Source organism: Scyliorhinus torazame, chromosome 15 (genome assembly GCF_047496885.1).
Source record: "Scyliorhinus torazame isolate Kashiwa2021f chromosome 15, sScyTor2.1, whole genome shotgun sequence".
In the NCBI taxonomy this organism is placed as follows: domain Eukaryota; kingdom Metazoa; phylum Chordata; class Chondrichthyes; order Carcharhiniformes; family Scyliorhinidae; genus Scyliorhinus; species Scyliorhinus torazame.
The window spans coordinates 100,936,122-100,961,427 of record NC_092721.1 but is presented as its reverse complement, the minus strand read 5'-3'; the positions used below and the strand labels follow the sequence as shown (position 1 = coordinate 100,961,427).

General features: G+C 42.7%; 1 protein-coding gene across 2 annotated transcripts in view; it reads left to right on the top strand.

Annotated features, from left to right (window-relative positions):
* tmem135 (transmembrane protein 135) overlaps positions 1-25,306 on the top strand; it is a 607,397-nt gene that overhangs the window by 499,957 nt on the left and 82,134 nt on the right. For both annotated transcript variants that reach the window (XM_072476483.1, XM_072476482.1), the window contains exon 7: positions 22,992-23,033. In XM_072476483.1, the coding sequence (XP_072332584.1) occupies positions 22,992-23,033 (42 nt within the window). The remainder of the gene's footprint in view (positions 1-22,991; positions 23,034-25,306) is intronic.

The window sequence follows — 25,306 nt, the reverse complement described above, 5'->3', positions numbered from 1 at the left end:
AAGCACTATGAAATGTTTCAGCTGATAGGTGCTGTATTAATTCAGATATTTTTAACAATGCTGCTATGATATTCTTCACTTTCTGCTCTGTTCCTCTTTTATGCTAAAATACAATAAAACTTAAGTACTTTGTTTATATATTACTTTAAATATGAGAGACTGGAAGTAAAGTGAAGGTGATAATGTCTATTTAAGAATGCTATGTGTAAAGACTGGCTTTAACTAAACAGAGGATGTTTTCACTAGTAAACGATTTTTTAAAAATGTAATTGGAGTAAATGTGGAAGTATGTCAGATTACAACTATGTCATACTGATGATTGGAATGCAAAGTTAAAAAAGTTCAAATAGACCTCTGAACTTTTATGGCAGTGTTTACAAAGCATTGCCTGTCTGCATTTCTTGGACCTAATCCCACGAAAAGTAACGGAAAAATATAATTTAGTGGGATAAAAATCTTACACATGCTCTTTATTAGAAATGTAAAAACTTCCCACCTACGATTATACTGTGGTATACATAAAATGCTTTTGAATGACATTTCTTAAACCCTTTCCATTTCAACATTGGTGTGAACTAACTTATATTAAACTGCAACAGTTGTCACTGGACAACAAATAGGAGTTGGAGCCTGAGTTTATTTTACTACCTCCTGAAGTTTAAGAGTGCAGAGGAGCATTCTAGTGCCCCTACCACTGCCTTGACCATGATCTGCCACCTCGGGATTTATCATGGCACCTTCTTTGCCTTGTGTTTGGTTCCACATTGGGAGGTAGACTTGTAGCCTGAAGTTGGGGGGAGTAGGTTATCGATCTTTGATTAATGGGCAGTCTTGTTTGGTGTAAATTACCAGAAATATTATTTCTAAGTATTGTCAAATAAGTGTCATGGGAAAGTTGCTTTCCCTGATGCCTGTTGGCCTTGGTTCAAGACAAGTGAAATAATAAATTATTTCAAAACACCCTTGTTATAATTAGCAATGTGAATGGAACTGCTTAGAATAAGTAAGGATGAATATGAACAGTATTTAATGGAGGCAATGGAAGACTTGTCCACCAGCTAGAGAGTCGGCAAGTGCCCTGTGTCGCCTCTTTTCGGGAAAGGCTACCATATTCTGTGAAACTAAGGCACTTGACAAAACAGCGGCAGGACTTCCCCTGGGGTCAAGGATTGGGGACAGAAGTTCCTCTTCCCAAGGGCTATACCACTCAGAGGCCTGATGCTCTCTTGAGCGGCAGCATTACCATGGAGATTGTGGATGTTGCTAGTACAACACCCACCCGAGGCCTAGTATCATTGCTGGATTCCAGGCCACAGGAGAGTGATGGCAGAAGTAGGGTGTCCGGATGTGGTTCATGTGGTGGTGAGGGTTGTCAGCAATAAGTGAAGGGAATGGCTCTTAGCCCCCCCAACATGTTAGGTCCCTTGATCATATACTGAAGGCCTTTGGAGTATGGACCCGTCCCACCCCCTGGAAGCCTGCAAGCAATCCAGTACGGGTTTGCTTGCTGTACTCCTTGAATGGCTTTTCCTCCCACTCAGTGTTGAGTTAACACCAGTGGCAGTAGGATGAGGCCCATAAGTGACCATTAGTTGCTCATTAAGGGATTCAATTAAGTGGAGCGGGAAGGTTGTCCATGGACCTTCCTGCCATTGGCTTAATGGGTATGGAAGTTGTAAGATGGTGGGGTCCCCAACTGCCATCCTCCCACCTGATTAAATGACCCCCCTCCCCGTGTTATCAAGCATTAAGAGAGAGGGCATTAAATACTGTCCCATGTGTCTCAAAGTCTGCAGTAAAAGGAGGGAAGGAACTGATTGCAACTGGGATAATAGGTTTACTGTAATTTTCTTTTTTTATATTTTGCCTGATTTTTAAAAAGCTAATTATTGAACCCAAAAGACTCTCTTTAATGGTATTTTTATGAGGTTCTGATGTTTGAAATGAGTTTGGGGAAGTAGCTTAGACATGTCCAGAGGGCAGTTAGTTTTGTGGCTATGTAGGATTTCTGTAATTAATTATGATGAATTTCTAAACAGTCCCAATTTTTGTACTTTGTCAAATAGAAAATGTTTTGCAATCCAAAATACAAGTTAATACAGTATGCATAAAGAAAATGTGCATGCTTATTTGTTTATCAGTCAGGAAGAACATTTTGAGATTGTTTTGGCAGATTGCACATTTTATCCCTTTTAGATACTGGCTCTTATTTCTTTAAATACTCAGTTTGGAATGTAATTATGCTTAGCCACCAGAAATAAGTTAACTAATTTGCACATCCCTTATTGCTGCAGCCCATCCAACACTACACATGTTTTGTTTTCCATGTCCCACTCATCCCCTGCCAAAATCTATACAGTGACTGGTGTTTACCAATTTAAAAATGTTGTTGTAGCTTTTTCATAATGAACCACATATTAGAATTTATGTTAGTTACATCCATTTTTGTTGTCTGAGAGATGGACCAAGTGTAAATTATCTTTAGTGAATGCCATATTTTAATATACATACCCAGCATACCTAAATATTATTGCATCAGGTATTATTATCAAAACATTTTTGTTAGTGGGTACATTATTGATGCATTCTTTCTCTACACAGCCATTGCCTAAATCTTTCCTCCCTTTGTGAGATTCAACAGTGGGGTGATACCTGCAATTCAAATATATTCTCATCATTTGAGCATTTCTATTTCATGACACCAAGTCTGTTTAACAGAATCATTGATTAAGGAATCAAAATAAAAAAACTAAACATCAAATGTTATTTTTTTCCATTTCAGGAATTCAGAGGTTTCTTTTTAAGGGACCAAACTACAAATGAACACTAACGTGACACTAATCCTTGGTCCTCGATATGTTAGTAGCTATAAACACAGTCGATACAGCAAGCATAGAGAAATCAGCAAGCACGAGCTGAGAGCATATTATGCAATATTTGTACCTTCTATGTCCTGCACTTCAGCTGTGTATGTCATAGTGGTGTAGTGGTAATGCCCCCTACCAGTAATCCAGAGGCTCGGGGGAATTCTCTGGGATATAATTTCAAATCCCATCGCATCAGCTGGTAGAATTTGAATACATAAATAAACTTGAATGTAATACTGTTCTTTAGGAAATAAATCTGATGTTCTTACCTCATCTGAACCACGAAATGCCTGCCCTCTAAACTGGCAGAACAAGCCATTCAGCTCAAGGGCAAATAGGGGTGGGCAACAAATGCTGGTCTTGCCAACGACGCCCGTGCCCCATGCCACAATAAAGAAAAAAAACATCCTTTGCTTCTGGAAGGCTTCCTGCCTCCGTTAAGGCCACTCTGGTCTGCTCCACCACAAATCTTCCACAAGCCTGAGCGATTGGGAGTGTTTTAGAATGTAATTGCATTCCATGATGTATTTAAGAGTGGTAACTTGAGGCGGCCCGGCGGCGCAGTTGCTAGCACTGCTGCCTCACGGCGCTGAGGACACAGGTTCGATCCTGGCCCTGGGTCACTATCTGTGTGGAGTTTGCACATTCTCCCTGTGTCTGCGAGGGTCTGACCACCACAACCCAAAGATGTGCAGGCTAGGTGGATTAGCCACACTAAATTGCCCCTTAATTGGAAAAAAAAGAATTGGGTGCTCTAAATTTAGAAAAGAAGAGAAAAAAAAGTGGTAACTTTGTGCAGTTCAATTAATAGATCTGAACATGAATTTATCACAAAAATTTATCACTAAAAGTGTCTAGTTTGATCTGAGAACCATTTTTGGTGTGTGGGCCTGACAAACTGTATTGGCAGGCTTTGCCTGTGAAAGTAAGACTAATCAGGAACCCGGTACTGTTACCCAATTTACTACCCAGCCTTCACCAGACCAGACACCAAGGCTAATCATAACTTGCGCATCTGATACCATAGCGCAGGAATGAAATCAAAACGAGGATTCCTCAAATACCACAGTACACATTCAAGTAGTTTGAATGTTTTTGTGTGCAGACATAATTAGTGCTGTTAATTAGGTCACTTAATCACCACTTTGGTTATTGTACCTCTCCCCTAATAACATGTCAGTTGTTTCACAAGATAATGAGTCGCCCATAAAAATTATATTTCTATCCAGTTTGAGTGACAAAAACTTTCAAAGATGCTGTTGTGTATGGAATTTATTCTTATTTTCCTGCATTTATTTATCACTTCAATTGAAATCGTAAGAGTAGAGAGATGGTACCTTTTATATATTGGTTCTCTTGATGAATTAAAAATTGCCCAACTTCCTGCGCATTATTCAAAGTTAGAATCATAGAATGATACAGGACAGACGGAGGCCATTTGGCCCACTATGTCTAGGTCAGTTCTCCGGAAGGGCAACCTGATTAGACTTGATATGCCATTCTTATCCCTATATCCAATCCACTACTTTTTTTTTCAACTTTTAACTTCCTATCCAATTTTGAAAGTTACTACTGAACCTGTTTTTATTACCCCTTCTGGCAGTGCATTTCAGATCACAACAGCTCGCTTTGTAAAACAAAGATTTCCTTCAGCTGCTTCTAGTTTTTTTTCAGTCAACTTAAATTTCTTCTTATTTACTTATCAAGACTGTTCATGATTTTGAACAGCACTATGAAATCTCTTCTTAACCTTACCTGCTCGAAGGAGAACAACCCCAGCTTCTCCAGTCATTAGCTAACTGAAGATCCTTACTACTGGTGTAATTTTAGTGCTCTTCTGTGTTCCCTCTAAAGCCTTGACATCCTCTCTAAAGCGTGGAGTTGGCCACGTTACTCTAACTGAGGCCTAACCTGTTTATAAAGGTTCAGCAGTCCGTGCCTTTATTTTATTAATAAAGCCAAGGATTGCATATGCTTTTTAACAATGTTTTCAATTTGTCATGTTACCTTCAAAGATTTGTGCACATACACTCCCTCGTTTCTCCCTATTCTTTCACCCCCTTTAAAACTGTAAGGTGTATTTTGTATTGCCACTCCTTACCAAGATGCATCACTTCACACTTCACTACATTAGATTTCATCTATCAGGGGCTGGATTCTCCGCCGGCAGGATGCTCCGTTTTGCCGGTAGCCCGGGGATTTCCCGACGGCGTGGGGCTGCCCCATAATGGGAAACCCCATTGACTAGCCGGTGTAACAGAGCATCCCGCTGGTGGGGCAAAACAGAAATGTGGCCCAGCAGGGCGCAGAATCCGGTCCCAATTGGCTGCAAGAACCTGTCTGCACCTTACCAGCTACAGCTGATGAAAAAACATCAGATCAAATAAATTCAAATGTGATGCACCCATGTCAACAAGCCTAAATTCTTAAAGGCTCTTTAACTGCCTCAACATGTTGCTTGAAAGGAAAAAATTGGCCCACCCAAAATTGATTGTACGAGAAACCACTTCCACTTCCATTTCCAGAGGGTGACCACAAAATGAGGGTAACACAAATTTTTAGAGTCCTCCCCAAAAATACATGCTATAATTTTCTTTGGCTCAGGAATGTTCACTATAAAGAACGATTTTCACTTTCAGAAATGCTGCAGCACAGTAATTCTCAGTCTAAATATTACTCTCTTAAATGTTGTACAGGCTGCAGACTTTCTGGCAGTGGTCACTGGATAATTTTGATTTCCTGTTCCTCGCCTAAAATGTTGCTGGAAATTGTAGCATCCACATTGTAGCATCAGCTGAGGCCAGTTACCTCAGCCAAAGAGATCAAACCTGGCTCAATACCATACCACATATTGCCCACTTAGACATTGGGGAACCTATGTGTTCTTTTGTAATTTAATTTTTTTTGATTTAGTAGGTGTCTCTGTCGGCCATTAGTTTTTTAATATAAATTTAGAGTAGCCAATTCTTTTTTTCCAATTAAGGCGCAATTTAGCGTGGCCAATCCACCTACCCTGCACATCTTTGGGTTGTGGGGGTGAGAGCCACGCAGACAGGGGGAGAATGTGCAAACTCCACACGGACAGTGACCTGGGCAAGGATCGAACGGGTCCTTGGTGCTGTGAGGCAGCAGTGCTAACCACTGTGCCACCGTGACGCCTTGTTGTCGGAGTAATGTTGCTCTGAAGATTTTATTCCCTTTATCTAATTCTAAAATCTAATTTGAGATTCATATAAAAGCATTACTACAAAATGCTACAGAAGCCACATTTAAAATGATAGACTGACAACAGCTTGAAAGAAATATGTGTTGGTTGTACCATCGCCATACGGTGGTGAATCAATAGCTGCTGAGGCACATGAAGCCAAAAGAATGTGTCAGAATATCACATTTCGTAGTTAAACTCAGAAATACTTAGAAGATAGTGACCCCAAATTAGGATTTCAACGACCATGTAAGTTTTGTCGGGATGGAAAGTAACTGCTTGCATTTATATAGGCCCCTTAAGATAGAAAAGCATACTGAGGCAGTTCACAGGAATGAGACAGAAATTGGCACCAAACCAAAGAAGGAAATATTAGGACAGGTGGCTAAAAGCTTGGTCAAAGAAGTAAGATTTTAAGCAGGGCCTTAAAAGAGGATAAAGAGAGCTGAAGCAGTTTATGGATGGAATTCCTGAACATAGGCTGAGCTAGATGAAGGCTCAGATGCCAGTGGTGGGTTGGAGGGAATGGGGATGACAAGTTTTGAAAGGGCCATGAAGAATCCACACCGAGTTTGTTGAAACAAAAAGTTACCCCCCCCCCCACTCAGAAGGTGTGCGGAGTGGTCCTGTAGCAAAACAAGAAATTAGCCAGCCTAGTGTCCATCGATCCATAACACTGTTTCTTGAATGTGCCACATCCCGTTTGCTTTCAAAAACCCAGAGAACTCATCACTCGTGAAAGGAATGCCGTCATCAGTGACAAGTACATTAGGGGGGAAGTGCGTGGAAAATGATGATGAGCTTAACTTCTCAAACGTGGTTCCCGACATCTTGTGCACTTCAAGCCACTTCGAATGGGTGTCAATCAATAAGAGGAACATAGACCCCTGAAATAGACCAGCGGAGTTTTTTTCAAATACGTTTGGCCTACCCAATTAATTTTTCCAATTAAGGGGCAATTTAACGTGGGCAATCCACCTACCCTGCACATCTTTTGGGTTGTGGGGGCGAAACCCACACAGACACAGGGAGAATGTGAAAATTCCACATGGACAGTGATCCAGAGTGGGGATCGAACCTGAGACCTGGGCGCCGTGACGCAGCAATGCTAACCACTGCGCCACCATGCTGCCCTCTGGACCGGCAAAGTTGGCATGCAACCGTGCCCATGGCCGGCCTGGCCATTCCCAATGCACGTCTGGCAGGAGTTTCTGATGCTCCTGGCAAATGGAGCATTGTTGGGCCAACTTGTCAATGTCCACATCGAGACTGGCCACCATATGTAACTGCTTGCCAGCATTTTCATCTTGGACATGCCCGTATGCCCATTGTGGAGGTCTTTCAACATTAACTCTTGCCCTTTTTCTGGGATGACTACGCGCGTATCTCCCCAGCAGGATTCCATCCTCTACACTGAACTGGAGGAAAATGCCTTCAAGTTGCCTGGGAGCTATCGATGCTATCAACTATACAAGACTATGTGCCAAACTTTAGATAGGATTGGGTCCGCCTGGGTCCACTCATGGATCTGTGTTGCCATGACGGGCAAGGAATCCATGAAATTCAGAGTCGTGATGGCCTCAATCATCCTGGGGGTCGGTAAAGGCCAGTTGACAAAGGCAACTGGCTCAGTCCATCAACATTCGCGATTTGAGTCCCCTGTCTATGTTTGAAGGAATACACTTGGGCGTCTAATAACAGGGTCCAGCGCTGGATCCACGCGGAGACAATAGATGGAATTGCCTTATCCTTAAAAAGCCCACGCAAATGCTTATGGTCCGTAGCAATAATGAAATGGTGGCCGTAGACATTTGTTTCACCGCGAAAACCACTGCCAGACCTTCCTTCCTTGATCTGCGCGTACTTCCTTTCTGCTGCAGCCAAAGTACCGGAGGCGAAGGTGATCAGACATTCTTCATCTGGTGGGAAAGAACGGCCCCAATACTATAGGGGGAAGTGTTGCATGTGACGAACAAAGGTTTGGCGGGATCGTTAATGGGTCAGTAACCTGGGGTACAACAACTGCTTCACCCGCCGAAAAGCTGTTTCCTGCGGCTGGCCCCATGTCCACACGTGACTCGTCTTCAGAGGAAGGTGTAAGTGGAGGCCTAAGTTCAAGAGAAACTTCCCGTAATAGATAACAAACCCAAGAAAAGAGCGATGTTCCGAGGCGTCTGTCAGGATGGGGGCATGCTGGATGGCGGCACCTTCTCTGTGATGGGGTTTAATCCTTCACATTCCAGCCGATAGCTGAGGTAGACCACTTCCCTCGCATAAAATATGTACTTTGCTCGTCGTAAGCAGACACCGGCCTCAGAGAATCTCTCTAATACAGTCTCCAGGTTGTCCAAGTGTCCTTGCTCAGAGACTTCTGTGGCCAGCACATCATCTAAATAAACTGCCACATGTAGCAGCCCTCGTAAGATGTTCTCCATTGTGCGCTGAAACATAACACAGGCAGAGGACACTCCGAAATGCAGCCGGGTATATTCATAGAGGCCCCTGTGTCTATTGATGGTAACATATTTGCGGGAGGCTGGATCCAACACAAGCTGCGAAACAAGCTAAGTGAACGAATGCCCACCCACGGATTTCGCATAGAGATCCTCAGTGCAGGACATGGGTTAGAGGTCCAACTGCGAAGTGCACTTGAAGTGTTTACTGTCAATTTACTGTGAATTTGTAATCCCCGCATAGACAAACCGTTTTGTCCGGCTTCATGACCGTACTACAGGTGCTGTCTAATCAGTGAACTGGACGGACCTGATGATACCCAAGGACTCCAAATGATTGAGCTCCATTGCCAGCTTTTCCAGCAAGGCATAAGGAACCGGGCACGCCCGGAAATATTGCTGCAGGGTTTCTGGGTTGACCTGTATGTGGCTCCGGGCCCTTTTATCGTCCTCAGTCGGGGTTGAAACACTTTGGGATATTTCCCCAACCCCCTGCCCAGTCTGCCGGATCCAATCTGCAAGATGTGCTGCCGATGTAGCTGCAGGTGGCACAACCAATCACAGCCCCACAGGCTGGGCCCATGGCCCTTTACCACAATGAGCAGGAGGCACACCGACTGGCGCCCATACGTCACCGGGGTCATAGTAGCACCTGCGATATCCAACGGTTCACTGTGTAGGTGGACAACCTGGCCTGGGTGTCCATCAAATCTAGGGTCTGAATACCAGCTTAATGCGATCAAATGTTCTCTGTCCGACCACTGAGACCACTACACCAGTGCCCAGCTCCATATTGAGCAGTTGCCCATTGACTCGCACCGCAACCTTAATTGGGGAAGCCACTCGGGAAGACTGGCACGCAATACAACTGCATGCAGTCATCTTCCTCGTTTGGCTCGTCCAAATGGAAAGTATGGGCCCTGGGCTGACATCTTCCTCGACCGGGGTGTCTGCACCTCTGGTTCACTCGCAGCCTACACTCACACGGGGCCAGGTGACCACAAGCCCCACACCGACCGAGCTCCTCTTCTATGGACTCCTGGGATGTCTCCCACCGGGAAGGCTCTTCCCTCAGCCACCAGGAAGGGTCTTTACAGCATTCGGTCTAGGGTGAGGAGGTGGTCCAGGGAGGGGCCCCTTGATGGGAGGGGCGCGTCCTAGGATGTTCACTTCCATCCCGTGTATCTCCTGCACCCATCGCACTGAGCTCTCCCGGGACAGCATAATTTGGATGGCCTGTTGCAAGATCAGGGAAGGCTCAGCAAACAGGTTTCTTTGGAGAGGCTACATTATTAATGCCACAAACCAAGCGGTCACGCAGCATTTCGGACAGGGCGGCGTAAAATTCACAGAACTCCACAATTTTACGTAATCTCGACAGAGATGGGCTCACCCAGTATCCTTTCGGCGGTATTAAACCAGTAACTTAGTACTATAACGGATGGGATCGGTTTGAAGTGCTTCCCCACTAAAGCTACAAGCTCATTAGGGGTTTTAGTGTCTCGTGCCGCGGTGTACGTAAGGCTCCTTATCACACCGAATGTATGTATACCACAGGCAGTTAGCAAGATGACTCTTGGTGGTGGTTGCGATTTGGTGGCCCGGAAAAGTAACGCATCCTTTGTGCATACTGATTGCAATCTTCCAGTCTGATATCAATCAAGCACGTCCAAACGTCCGAAAAGAAGCATGATGAAAGAAAATTTCCAACCTGTAACTGATTGGAAGGTGGCTCAGCAGCGTCGCGAGTATCTAGTTTTTATCCTCGTCGCCAGTTTTGTGAGGTCCATGAGGAATCCACATCGAGTTTGTTGACACAAAAACTTACTTTATTTTACAACTACTATTATAAACAGTTCCAGTAGTTCCCTTCTAGGTCTTCTCTCTATCCTGTGCCCAACCCCTTAATGGATTATAACAACAAGGCAGGATTCTTTTAATACTGTGATGTTACTTCCCCTTCTGGACCATGTGTCATGATTGATTGGATTCAAATTATTAGCACATATTTAACAAATGCTCCCACTTTCTGGTCTGCAAATATTTTTATGCATCTTTCCTCTATTCACCAAGATTATTCAGACACTTAGGACATTTTGCGTCAAATAGGACAATGCATGTTTTTCTCTTCATTTATGTCAAAACACAAAGAATCGTCATTTTTATGTAAAATAAAGCATACTGTGAAGATTGTTTTGCCTGTAAACTGTGAAAAAGAATGATCAATCAACGGTTGAGGTTATCATAGAATCCAGAAGAAGAAGGCCATTTGGCACATCGATCCTTCAAAAGAGCACCCTCACTAGACCCAATCTCCCACCCTATCTCTGTAACCCCACCTAACCTTTGGATACCTCGGGGCAATTTAGAATGGCCAATCCATCTAACCTGCGCATCTTTGGACTGTGGAAGGAAACTAGAGCACCAAAGGAAACCCATGCAGCCCACAGAGAGAACGTGCAAACTCCATACACCCACACATTCACCTGAGGTCAGAATTGAACCCAAGACCCTGGTGCTGTGAGGCAGCACTGCTAACCACTGTGCCATCATGCCGCCCTTTATTTCATTTAGCATGGTACAATAGTGTCTGATTGGTTGTATAATTCTGTCTTTTTTGACAGACTAAGGCAAATATTTATGGTGCATTAAAGAAATGAAAGCAATGTTGAGGTTATTTTCTTTCAAGCCATGGAATATGATCAGTGTGGCTACAAAGGCAATAAAAAAATGAATGACAGTTGAATGGGGACCTCTTTAGGCAAATTAGAATATTACAATGAAACAATCAAATGGCAAATTTAGTATGTTCACTTCAGTTTCACAAAATTAATATTGAATATAATATATGTCATATTGTAAAAGGAGGATTACCACATTTTCGTGTGGATCACTTTGTTTCCCCCCCAGTTATGCGGCACCTTACATCTTCTTCACTTGCCAGTTAGCCCTTTGCTGGCATATACATATGGGAACATAGGATTTAGGAGTAGGATTAGGTCATTTGGTCCCTTGAGCTTGCTCCGTCAGTTGATACAATCATTGCCGATCTGGTGGCCTTAACTCCCCCTTCCTGTCTGCCCCCAGAACCATTGACTCCCTTGTCTATCAAAAATCTATCTAATTAAACCTTGAATTTCTTCAATGACCCAGCCTCCACTATTTTCTAGGGAAGAGAATTCCTGTTAAAGTTGTTGATAAGCAAATTTGTTAATTTATGAATCTGTTAAATTTTCACATATACTGCTGCATATTAAAGTGGCTCAAAATGTAATCTATTTGATGCATGCACTCTTAGAAATAAATGCTATTTCTTTGTTTTAAAAGAATTTGCAACTTGTTCCAGTTCACTTAATTTACTAAACATTTCTTTCCTGTGGTAGTTTCCTAATGTACGTCCGGTATGCTCATTTTTGCATCCATCCTCAACTTGAGCAATGAGTGGACTTCTTTGAAGCCTTAAATACGTGGGATTTCATAATCCTATACCTTTGACAGCCAATTTGAAGCAGGAAGACAATTACTATGGAATCAAAATACCTTCCAGAGGAACATTAAAGCAACATCTGGGCAGGAAAGCTTGACATGAGCTGCAGTGAGAGCCTTGAAGCCTTCACTTCAACCTGTACCCAATGTGGAATATCCGTAGACCAAAGCTGCTTAATCCTTTCAATTGTAACCGATTTTGATGCATGTATTCTCTGTTATTTTTATTGCCACAGTAACTTCATTAACTTGAGGACAAATTCCAATGACTACTCACTTGCAACTCTTGACCAGACAAAAAAATTCTCACTGCATTTAGATAAATTAAATAATATTAATGGCTTTATATAATCCCATAAATTGCTGATGTTGAAGTACATGAACTGATGTTATCTGGATAAACTTGCGTATTTAGTATCTATGGTACTTAGACATACTTGATTATTTTGGCATAATCAAAACTGCCCATTTCCATGCCCAGAATATTGCTTTCCTCCATCCCTATATCATCTGCGTTGCTGCTGAAATACACCTCCAGGCTTAACTTCTCCAAAGCTACACTCTCCAGGGTCCTGGACAAACTCAAACTTATTGAACACTCTTTTATCTACCTCCTTGACAGCTTTAAATCTCCCTCCTATTCCATCCTGACCAGCCTCGATTGATCTTTTCTCCAGTGATTGAATTCAAAATCCTTGTCCTCATTTGCAAGTTTCTTCGTGGCCTTGCTCAATTCTACCTCTGTAATGCCATTTAGTTTGAAAGCTCAGTTTGATTTTCCATTCTTTTCACTCTGCGCATCCCCACCCACTGCCCTTGCTACATCTGTTCCCACATCCTAAAGCATACTCAGGCCTATTCTTTGAATATAGTTTTGGGTAATTTCTCCCAAATTTCTGCTCATTGTCTGTATTCAGTACTAATTTTGTTAAGAATATTGGAATATTTTATTTTGCTACGTTAGATGCACTACAAAAGTGCAATTTTTTTCAAAGCTCTCTCCTGCCTGTAGTAGGCCATGGGACAACTATGGGATTAAAAAAAAATATTCCAATTAAAGGGAAATCTAGTGTGGCCCATCCACCTACCCTGCACATCTTTGGGTTGTGCGGGTGAACAATGGGATTTTAACAAGCTCACCCATGACCATATTAAAATGGCAGCCTTATGGCAAGGATTTGCCTCAGGAATTATAGATGCTGCCTCCTTTAAATTACAGCTTTGCCTTCTGTCTGGAAGATTATTTTAGTGTGTATGTCATCATAAAAACTCTGTTGTGTGGCAGGATTAGGTTCTTGTAAGCCGAAAGGTTAACCGATTAACTTTCTGGCAGTAAAAATCAATTTGTGCAGATGAAGTTGTAGGTTTCAGTTTGTAAGTGTCAAGTTTGGGAATTGACTAAGTTATACACTTTACCTTGAAGATCGAGATATGTTTTGTTCAGTTTGGAGGATTGGTGGGCTTGTCCCCCGTTATGCTGCTGTATTGTACAGCAAGATGTTTGACACATTTATAGTCTTATGATTTCTGCAGAGACTGGTGATCTTTGAAAAAGATATTTGAGTTTTCAATTTGACTGAAAGGATCACCGAAAAAAATTTCAAGGTTTAAGACGTTTACTGTACCAAACAAACAAAATCAACATTGACAAAACATTATTTTCTAGCAAATTACACTCTAAACCATAGAAAATAAATTCCCCATTTAACTTCTAACACCATTGAAGCTCTCTCACTGTGGTTATCTCTTGCACTGTCCCTTAAGTAGACAATCAGTCTAAAGTTATTTACTTTTTTTCTTTCCCAGCCACGTAACCTCTAATCCAAGAACTGAGTTTCAATGTGTGGGTTGCACAGGACATTCCTGCTCTATGGCCCAAGCTCGGCCATTCTTCCATCCACTTTTAAATCCTCACAACTGGGTGGTCTTATCAATCTAAGCATGAGATCTGGAAGGGGCACCGGTAGTGTTGTTAAATGTGTATGCCCCAAATTGGGGTGATGTGCAAGGTACAGTGACTGAGGGGAGCTCAGTGAATAGGACCAGGAATACTAAAAGAAATAAAATGGGAAGTGAAAACATTAATGGTAAGCGACGCGGCAGGTTGTTACATGAAGATATGGGTTCAACGACAAGGAAAATTAGGAGAAAGGTTAAGAGGAAACTCAGAGGTTACTGATCGAGGTGTTAAGATTCAGAACAGAGATAAAAAAGCCAACATAAGTGTACTTTACCTGAATGCTCGTAGTATTCGGACTAAGGTAAATGAGTTGATGGCGCAAATCATCGTGAATGACTATGATTTAGTGGCCATTACTGAAACATGGTTAAAGGATGGTCACGACTGGGAGTTAAATATCCGAGGGTATCAAACTTTTCGGAAGGACAGAGTGGATGGTAAGGGAGGTGGTGTAGCTCTGTTATTTAAGGATGACATCCGGGCAACAGGAAGGGATGACATCGGTGCTATGGAGGATAAGGTTGAATCAATTTGGGTGGAAATCAGGAATAGTAAGGCTAAAAAGTCACTGATAGGAGTAATCTATAGGCCACCAAATAGTAACATTATGGTGGGGCAGGCAATAAACAAAGAAATAACAGATGCATGTAGAAATGGTACAGCAGTTATCATGGGGGATTTTAATCTACATGTTGATTGGTTTAACCAGGTCGGTCAAGGCAGCCTTGAGGAGGAGTTTATAGAATGTATCCGCGATAGTTTCCTAGAACAGTATGTAATGGAACCTACGAGGGAACAAGCGGTCCTAGATCTGGTCCTGTGTAATGAGACAGGATTGATTCAGGATCTCATAGTTAGGGATCCTCTCGGAAGGAGCGATCACAATATGGTGGAATTTAAAATACAGATGGAGGGTGAGAAGGTAAAATCAAGCACTAGTGTTTTGTGCTTAAACAAAGGAGATTACAATGGGATGAGAGAAGAACTAGCTAAGGTAGACTGGGAGCAAAGACTTTATAGTGAAACAGTTGAGGAACAGTGGAGAACCTTCCAAGTGATTTTTCACAGTGCTCAGCAAAGGTTTATACCAACAAAAAGGAAGGACGGTAAAAAGAGGGAAAATCGCCCGTGGATATCTAAGGAAATAAGGGAGAGTATCAAATTGAAGGAAAAAACATGCAAAGTAGCAAAGATCAGTGGGAGACTAGAGGACTGGGAAATCTTTAGGGGGCAACAGAAAGCTACTAAAAAAGCTATAAAGAAGAGTAAGATAGATTATGAGAGTAAACTTGCTCAGAATATAAAAACAGATAGTAAAAGTTTCTACAAATACATAAAACAAAAATGAGTGAGAGAGGTGTGGGCGGGGGCCAGCGAATCATGCGCACATGTTTTGGGGTTGTGAAAAATTGGGAAGATTCTGGGCGGGAGTGTTCGCGGTCTTAGCCAGGATAGTGGAGGAGGAGGTGGACCCGGACCCTTTGGTGGCGATATTTGGGGTCTCAGAGAAGCCGGAGCTCATGGAGAGGAGGAAGGCCGTTGAATTGGCCTTCGCCACTCTGATTGCACGGCGACAAATTTTGCTAGAGTGGTGGTCAGCATCGCCACCGGGGGTAGCAGCATGGTTGGGTGACCTGTATAACATCCTGCGGTTAGAGAAGATAAAGTATAAGTTATGGGGCTTAGCAGGGGAGTTTGAGAAAAGTTGGGGAATGTTTGTGACCGTGTTTGAGGAGCTGTACGTTGCAGGGGAGGGCGAGGGGGTGGGTGATGGGGAGGGGGATGAAAAAGGAGAAAAATCTGTACAAACTGTATAGTTGATTGTTGGGAAGAATGTTTCCCGGGGTGTTTGTTTGCTGTAACCTACTTTGATACAGGTTTGAATAAAATGCGTTTTTAAAAAAAAATGATTGAATTGAATGGTGGAACAGAGTCGAGTGACTGAATTGTCTACTCCTGCTCCTAGTTCTTATGTTCTTGATTGTGATGTAGGGAGGAATTACAGAGATAAATTGGGCGAGACCAGCAGTACTCCAACTTATTTGGTTGAATGACCTGTTTTCAAATGAATTAGTAATCACAGAATCCCCAATCTAATTTATAATACAACATCATACACAATGTGAAAGTGTTGCTTGTATGGAGTACTTCAGGATGCTTTTAAGAAAACAGGTAATTACTTTAGAGCAGCAATTTAAATATTATTTCATTGATGAGGTCAATTATGAGACAGACCAGACAAGCTCAACGAAAAGTGTGGATACACAAACAGTCTAGTAGATGCCAACTGAACTACTTCGAATGAGGTTAAAGGTTGCCTGTTAGTGGCATACATATCCAACAGTTTACAGATCCAATCCAATGCCAACTACTATACAATATGCCATACTTTCGGTAGCCTCACCATCTTTAAACAGGTTTTTTAAAATTACATAAACGTTTCACTCGGACCCTCAATTGAACATGACATTCTCATAAATAGTTTGCAGACTTGTGATCACCCAGCGCAACTTCAGTGTTATTTCATCAGGAAAATAATTTGCATCAATATGATGTAAGTAATTCAAACTGACAGCTTTTCCACAAGTGCAAGAACCAAAGTAACAAAAATAATACAAACAGCAAATCCTGGAAAAACCCAGCAGGCCTGGCAGTACTATAACGACATTTGCTTTAAAAATTAATTAGAATATTTTTTTATTTTTAAAAAATAAATTTAGAGTACCCAATTCATTTTTCCAATTAACTGGCAATTTAGCGTGGCCAGTCCACCTACCCTGCACATCTTTTTGGGTTGTGGGGGCGAAACCCACACGGACAGTGACCCAGAGCCGGGATCGAACCTGGGACCTCAGCGCCGTGAGACTGCAGTGCTACTCACTGCGCCACCGTGCTGCCCCTAAAATGAAGTGGAATATAATAGACCGTAATATCAGTGTCGTGTTGGGTGTTCCGATGCACAAACGAACCAACACGGTTGTGGATGGTACAACTCTGTTTTATTATTCTGTACAATAATAACTATTAACTTCTGGCTGTGGTTCGTACTTCACCAGCTAACCTGTGGACCCAGCCTTTGCACTATCGTGGTGAGGCACTCAACACATGGTGTATGTCTGAGTGGCATGCTGTGAGCTCTGTGCTCTGAGCTATCTCCTGGTAGAATGAGTGGGAACTGTGGTGTTCCCTGTTTTATAGTGCATGTGCGATGTTGTGTGTGTGTGTTGGTTGGTCCAACTATCTGTCCATCAGTGTGTGTGTGTGATTGCACCATGATATGTTAATGTGGATATCATGAAAATTAGAACAGCGACAAGCCTCTCACCTCCCTTGACCTACTCTCCCATCAAAAGTAAATGTGTGCCCCCCCCCCCCGCAATTGAAAGCCATGACAAATTAGGTGCCCATCACAGCAAAGTGGGCTGAGTATTCTGGAGCTTTGGCTGGGGGAAGACATCTTGTGTCAGTTAAATGTGTGTGATATGCATTTTTTTCTTCCTTCTATCTCCACCCACTTGTGTTTTGCTCTCTCTCTTTCTATCACCTGCCAGGGAGCTTATCTGACGGATCCCCTGGATCTGACTCTGTAGGCCGCAGTTTGAAAATTACTGGAGTAGACCACAAAGGAACGTGTAAACCTTGCCAAGGAGGCTTCATTGACAATGGCCATTGGAACGTGAGGCCAAAAGCAAGGGATGAATACAATAGTGCAGGACAATATAGGGATAAGTTGAACTTTATGATTTGTACAACTCAGAAAGCTGACAAAGAAGGTGTTAGAGATTTAGGTTTTGGGATAATGCAAGCCTAGGCAGGGGTTTCAATGCCCATAGAATGAAGTAGAGACAGGAAAGGGAATCTTTGCGGAAATGAAAGTAAAATGTCTTAATGCTGAATATTATATGAGGTTTGAAACTTAGCCGACTTGAGCATAACATTGGAGGTGTACACTATCTGTCATGCCTCAGCAAAGATCTGGGGAAAGGGGTGATGAAATCAGTCCAGGACTGTAGAGCGTTTGGTGGAACTGACTAAGATGGTTTACCGGTTTTAAGTATTCAGTTGGAGAAAGCTATGCCTCATCTGTGATTACATATCAAATAGGCAGCAATCATGTGCTTGTTCATAGAAATGCAGGTTGTGGTGGAGAGGTGGTGTTGGATTTTATCAGCAAACAAGTGGAAACTCAAAAGTTAGGAGTCTGTTGTGGTCAAGAGAAACTTGGCTACAGAAGACATGACTCTAAATTCTTGTGAAGTAAAATGCATGTTTCATAATCTGGAGGGGGGAATAATCGGAGTCTGGGGTGAGGGGGGGAGATATTGGAGGCCTCAGAGATGGAAGCGATCAGGGTGAAGGTCGATGGGTGTGGGGAGATTTGATGGATAAATGTTGGAGGAGATTACAGGCCTCGGAGAAGGAAGAAGTAAGATCAGGCCTCATGGTCGGGAGGGGCAAGGGTTGGATTTTATTTATTAATTTTTGGGTTGTGAGCATCCTTGGCCAACATTTATTGCCCATCTCTAATTGCCCTTGAGAAGGTGGTGGTGAGTCACCTTCTTGAACTTCTGCATTCCTTGTGGTGTAGGTACACCCACAGTGCTGTTAGAAAGGGAGTTCCAGGATTTGACCCAACAGAGGTGAAGGAACGGCAATATAGTTCCAAATCAGGATGGTGTGTGACTTGGAGGGGAACTTGCAGCTGGTGGTATTCCTATCTATCTGCGGTCTTTGTCCTAGGTAGTAGATGTTGCGGATTTGGAAGGTATTGTCAAGGTACATTGGTGAGCTGCAGTAGTGCATAATTTAGATGATGCATACTGCTGCTCCATGCCATTGCAGGAGGGGGTATATGTTCAAGATTGTGGATGGGGATCAAGTGGGCTGCTATGTCTTGAATGGGGTCAAGCTTCTTGAATGTTGTTGAACTTATACTCATTCAGGCAAATGGAGAGTATTCCATCACACTCCTGACTTGTGCCTTGTAGATGGTAGGCAAACTTATGGGAGGGTCGAAGGCGTTTTGCCACAGAATTCATAGCCTCCGATCTCTTATCGCCACATTTCTTTCATATATCTAGTCCAGTCAAGATACTGGTCAATGGTAATTTCCCAGGGTGTTGATAGTGGGAGATTCAGCAATGTTAATGCCATCGAACATCAAAAGGGAAAATGGTTTGTGGATGGTCATTGCCTGGCTTGTGTGTTACTTGCCACTTACCCATGCAAACTTGAATATTGTCCAGGTTTGCTGCATGCAGGCATGGACTGATTCAATATCTGAGGAGTTGCTTTGAATGGTCGATGAAGTAAATCGGAGCTGTATTTGGCAGCCTTTTTAGAACATAGAACATGTAGAAGGAGGCCATTTGTCCCAACAAGTCTGCACCGACTCACTTCCACCCTATCCCCATAACCCAGTAACCCCTCCTAACCTTTTTGGTCACTAAGGACAATTTATCATGGCCAATCCACCTAGCCTGCACGTTTTTGGACTGTGGGAGGAAACCGGAGCACCCGGAGGAAACCCACGCACACACGGGGAGGATGTGCAGACTCCGCACAGACAGTGACCCAGCGGGGACCCTGGCACTGTGAAGCCACTGCTATCCACTTGTGCTACAGTGCTGCCTTCTCCTCCCTTTAGCTGATGGGTGTCATGAGCTCAGGAAAACCAGCAACTCAGCGTTAAGTTTAAAATGGTGGTTCGTTGTCATTCTGATATTGAAATGATCAACTCACCTCCCACAAATGAATTGGTCTCACCCACACTGCTCCCCCCCCCCCCCCCGCCCCCGCCCCCGCCCCCCATCTTGCCTCTGTTAAAACCAGAAGCGGTTGGGTTTCAGATTTTCTTTACCTTTTTACATGTAACTCAACACAAACCAGTCAGTTTTCTCCCCAACATCCTTGATAATAGTGCTATTTCACCTCGTCATGGAATTCCTACAGTACAGAATGAGACCATTCGGCCCATCAAATTGGCACCAACCCTCCGAAAGAGCACTCTACCTTGGCCCATGCCCCCGTCCTATCTCTCTAATTCCATGACCAGCCCATCTAATCTGCACACCTTTGTTAATGTTGGAGGAAACCGGAGCAAACCCGGGCAATGTTTGGGAAAATGTGCAACCTCCACACAGACAGTCACCCAAGGCTGGAATCGATCCCGGGTCCCTGGCGTTGTGAGGCAGCAGTGCTAACCACTGTGTCACTATGCAACCCTGAGCTGGTGAAAAACCTCAAGTGTAAGTAGTGATATGTAATGTCAAAATATTTCATACATGATGAGAACGGACTGTGCAAAATGTTAAAATATTAGCTGATCATTAATCTCTTCATTGTTATTTTATGTCAAAAGGTTTTCTCTTGGGTGTCCATAGCACAGTTGCTTCACAGCTCTAGGACCCCAGGTTCGATTCCCGGCTTGGGTCACTGTCTGCGCGGAGTCTACACGTTCTCCCCGTGTGTGCGTGGGTTTCCTCCGGATGCTCCGTTTTCCTCCCACAGTCCAAAGATGTGCAGGTTACGTAGATTGGCCATGCTAAATTGCGCTTAGTGTCCAAAAAGGTGGGTGGGGTAACTGGGTTACGGGGATAGAGTGGAGGTGTGGGCTTGGGAGGGTGCTCTTTCCAGGGGCCGGTGCAGACCCAATGGGCTGAATGGCCTCCTGCACTGTAAATTCTATGATTAGCAGTACTGCTTTAGTCCATGCACTACCATTCAACTTCCATTAGCCTCATTCCCCCCAAAAATCAGTATTTTCCATCTCTTTTGCCTTGTAAGAAATTTGGAACTGAATCTAGATGGAATTGTGCATCGTCTGATAGACTTCTGTATCTCTAGTATTTACACCAATGGTGTCGGTTACCTTAGTTGGCTGGACGGCTGGTTTGTCATGTGGAGCGATGCCGACAGTGCAGGTTCAATTCCCATACCGGCTGAGGTTATCCATGAAGGACCCGCCTACTCAAACTGAGGGGTGGCAACCCTCGGGTTAAATCGCCACCAGTCCAGTCCGCTCCCTCAAAAGGGGAGAGCAGTCTCTTGTCCTTGGGGCAATGTCGACTTTCATTTACACTACTTTTTTTAAATTCTTGTTTGAAACTTGTATCTTTTCTTTTCCTTTCTCTCCCTTACTTAAAGACATTGAATCCTGTTGGTGTGCAATTTCACTCGTGTTAGGAGCTTTGCAATACCTAGCCTAGGGGAGGGCAAATCCAGGTGCGCGCCTAACTCGTCATTGTCTACTAGCTATTCAGCTGAAGGGAGCATTAGTTTTGACATTGCTCTTGCCATCTTTCCCTCACACGCTCTTTCCAGCAAAGATTTAAACAAATAAAGATCAAAGGGGGTGATCATTTTTTTCTTACTCTACTTTCACTCCTTGCCCCTGGCCCATGAATCTTAATTCTAATTGCTGCCACATTTAAGGTCAGTTAACTCAATGCATAGAACATAGAACATTACAACGCAGTACAGGCCCTTCAGACCAGGAATTACATTGGAAGCTGAAAAGCAATTGGCGTGGTTATTCCTGATAGATGTCTTTAAGGTTGTGGAAGGAAGGCCTTTTGGCTAAGATGAGCATGAGGTCTGGTGCAATGCCTGGATCTCGTATGTTTCACTTGTGGGGGCCATGAATTGGATTCAATTTGAATTGTTTTTTGGAGCAGGCGAGGAGCTGGATTAGGGGTTTGTTCCTGTCCACACTCTCAGCTCTGGCTTTGTAACTCTGATAAAATAATTTAATAAAAGAGCTGCTTCCATTTGCTGAGGAGACCAGAACTAGGAACCACAATTATAAGGTGGTCACTAATAAATCCAATGGGGAATTCAGAAAATAAACTTAATTACCAAAAGAGTAACTAAAATGGGGAACACATAACCATATAGAGCAATTCACAGGATTGTTACAGCACAGAAGGAAGCCGTTTGGCTCATTATGTCTGCACCAGCTCTCTGTAGAAGCAATTTACCTAGTGCCGTTATATTACGTGATCGTAATACATCGTTACTCTTTGCTTTACTCCCAGAATGGTCTGATGGTTGTATTTCAATGAAACTATCAGTCTTCAATTTAAAGCAAATAACATTTAATGGATATAAATGAATATAAATACTAATGAGTTTGTTCACTCTCCAAAACTATAACTGATGATAAAGTAAATCAGAAGAAGTATTAATTATGTTTAACTACACTTGCCAACTAAGCTATATCTCTCTAACACTCTGCTGTCTAGTCACTCCTGGATCGAAGAGGCGGGGTGAGTTCAGTGTATATACATGGACCTAGTGCTGCCATCTAGTGGTTGTCTAACACTATGATGCAGTTGTTAACCCTTTACATACCGGCAGAACTACAGATCACTACAAGTGCCACTCCCCTGCATTCTCCCCACAGCCTTCCTTTCCAGTTATCAGTCCAATTCCCTCTTGAATGCCTCAATTGGATCTGCCTCCAGCGTAATCTCAAAGTGCCAAATCCAAACTGCATGAGAAAGCTTTTCCTCATGTCGCCATTGTTTCTTTTGCCGATTACCCTTAAACCTGTAACTCTTGTTCTTGATCTTTTCACCAGTGGGAACATATTTTCCCACTAGGAGCTTTGCAAAACTTGGTCTTGGGAGGGCAAATTCAGGTGCGAGCCTAAATCGGCATTGTCTACTTGCTATTCAGTTGGAGGGAGTATTAATTTTGACATTGCTCTTGCCATCTTTCCCTAACACGCACTCTGGATGCAGTTCAAGGAAAGCTATGTAAACAAATAAGTGAGAAAGGAATATCAGGATATATTGGTAAGATTAGATGAAGAATAGTGAGGGGAGGCATGAGTAGAGCATAAATGCTGGCATGGATTGGTTGGGTTGAATGACCTGTATCTGTGCTGTAAATATAATGCAAAACAATGTGAATCACCAGACATTATTGCTGGATGTACATTTTCTGGATGATGAAGAAAATGCATATTTTATGGCAGTTTTGACTATATGTATGATATAAATGCATTTATTTTCCAGATGCAAAGACGGCCTCAAGGGATTTGCATTTTCGGCACTCAAGTAAGTAGCAAAAATGTAAATGTTCTAAATTTCATCTGGTTGTTTATTTTCTGGGCTCAGGACTAAACATTAAACATCATTCTAATTGTGCATTACAGATAAATCAAAAAGTAACTTTCCATTATGGGCAGCTTCTATTCCTGGCTTAAGACGGTATAACCCTGGTGATATCATATATTGAATCAAGGCCACCAAGATATGTATGCAACAGTTGCTGAGTTGGATTGTCAAAGTGGCATTGGCAAACTCTTCTTCCTTTGTTGCAGCCAGTTGTCCTGACTGCCAGACAGACAGGGTAAGCGGGGAAACGCCTGCCCGCAATTATAATTATAATTTCTAAAGAAGAACCAGATGGATCTGTCCCCGTGTCTCCAGAAATTAGTTAATCATATTGCAGTTCTAGACACAAGTGGGATCGAAGAAATAGACCTATCCAGCTTGCGCATAGTTTTATTTTGGGTTGGGTTTCCTTTTGAGTTGAATTTATTTTGGCAGTGTCGGACTGAGGGAACGTTTTTTAAAGGAAGTATAAACAGTTGTTGCTGACTAACATCCCTCATGGACAATTCTGTAAAAACTGAAGGGAGTATAAATTGGAAGCCAATTTCAATTTTATAGCAATATTAAATTTTACTGTAAAGTCTATTCAGACCTTGGCACAGGAATATGGAAATAGGACTCTTTGATTTAGCCTTCACTAAAGTATACATGAAGCATGTACACTTTGGGATACTAGTATTCACAAGTTGTTAAAACAAAGCGCGACATTTTGTGCATAATAGTCATTATTTGTTACCAATGACTGGTACATTTACTGTGGATATTGGGATAGGCTAGCAGATGGCATTGCTACATTGTCAGTCCCTTTGTGAGGCCTTAAAGATGATCACACTCTAAGGCAGAAGTGCATGAATTCTTAAAGTTTAAAAGCTGAATCACAAGAGGTGGCCAGCTCTGATACCCCCTAATGTATCATATCTACATTTATGAATTCGGGTCCATCAATATAAACTACAGATGCTGTCAATTATAAATCACCAATATCTTTCCAATGCCTTTGAAACAAAGATTTGCCAGCCTTCCAATGGGCCGGTTAAATTTTTGGTTTATGACAATTTAAAGTCATTAATTTATGTTTTTTTATGTTTTGGGTTCAATTTATGTATTTTTAATTTCCTTCCCGTCATCCTTAGAATTTCTGATTCATGCTGGGGAAGCTGTACATCACTCAAGTGGTCATTCTTCATGTGTAAAGCTAGGCATTGACTGGTTATTCTGTCGTCACTCAATGTTAGCACATTCTAGAGGGGCCACTAGGCGATGATCTGGAGACGGAAGCTTGAATAACTGTTTCCTCCCCCAACCGATGGGTTTTGAAACCAGAAAGAGCATCTCAAATACTGTCTTATCCAAGATTGCTAAATGAATACATGCGAAACACTGCAGGTGCTGGCAATCTGAAATATAGAGAGAAAATGTGGGACAAACTCAGCAGACCTTGCAGCATCTGTAGAGAGAAAAACAACAGTTAACATTTCTAGTCTGTATGAATCCTCTTCGGAGCTGATGAAGGGTGGGAATATGATGGATTACGTTGTTGGAGAAGGTGGAGCAGAATAGCAAATCAGGGGTAGGTGGGAATTAGGAGGGATTGACAGATTTCATGGACAAAAGATAAAGGAAATGTTAATGGTAGCATTGAAGACTAAAGAAAGTACTAAGAGTGGCACAGAGGTAAGATAGCAGAATGTGTTCATAGGAGAACAAAGGTCAGGCTCAGTGAAAGCTAAACTAGACCGTAGGACCAATAGACGTAGCAGCAGAAGTAGGTCATTCGGCCCATCGAGTCTGCTCTGCCAATTAATGAGATAATGACTGATCAGATATGATCATCTTCTACTCCATTTCCCTGCCGTATCCTCACAATCCTTGTTTCCTTTACTGATTTAAATGTCTATCTCAGCCTTGAACTTAGTTAACGACACAGCTTCTACAGCCCTATATGGTAAAGAATTCCACGCATTCACTACACTCTGAGAGAAAAAAATCCTCATTTCAGTTTTAAATGGGTGACCTTTATTCTGAAATTATGGTCCGAGACTCTCCCACAAGGGGAAACAACCTCTCAGCATCGACCCTGTCAAGCCTCCTGAGAATCCTGTATGTCTCAATAGGTCGCCTTTCATTCTTCTGAACTCCAATGAATACAGGCCCAAACTACTCGATCTCTCCTTGTCAGAAATGGCAGATAGTCCTATGTGGGTGGGTGTAAA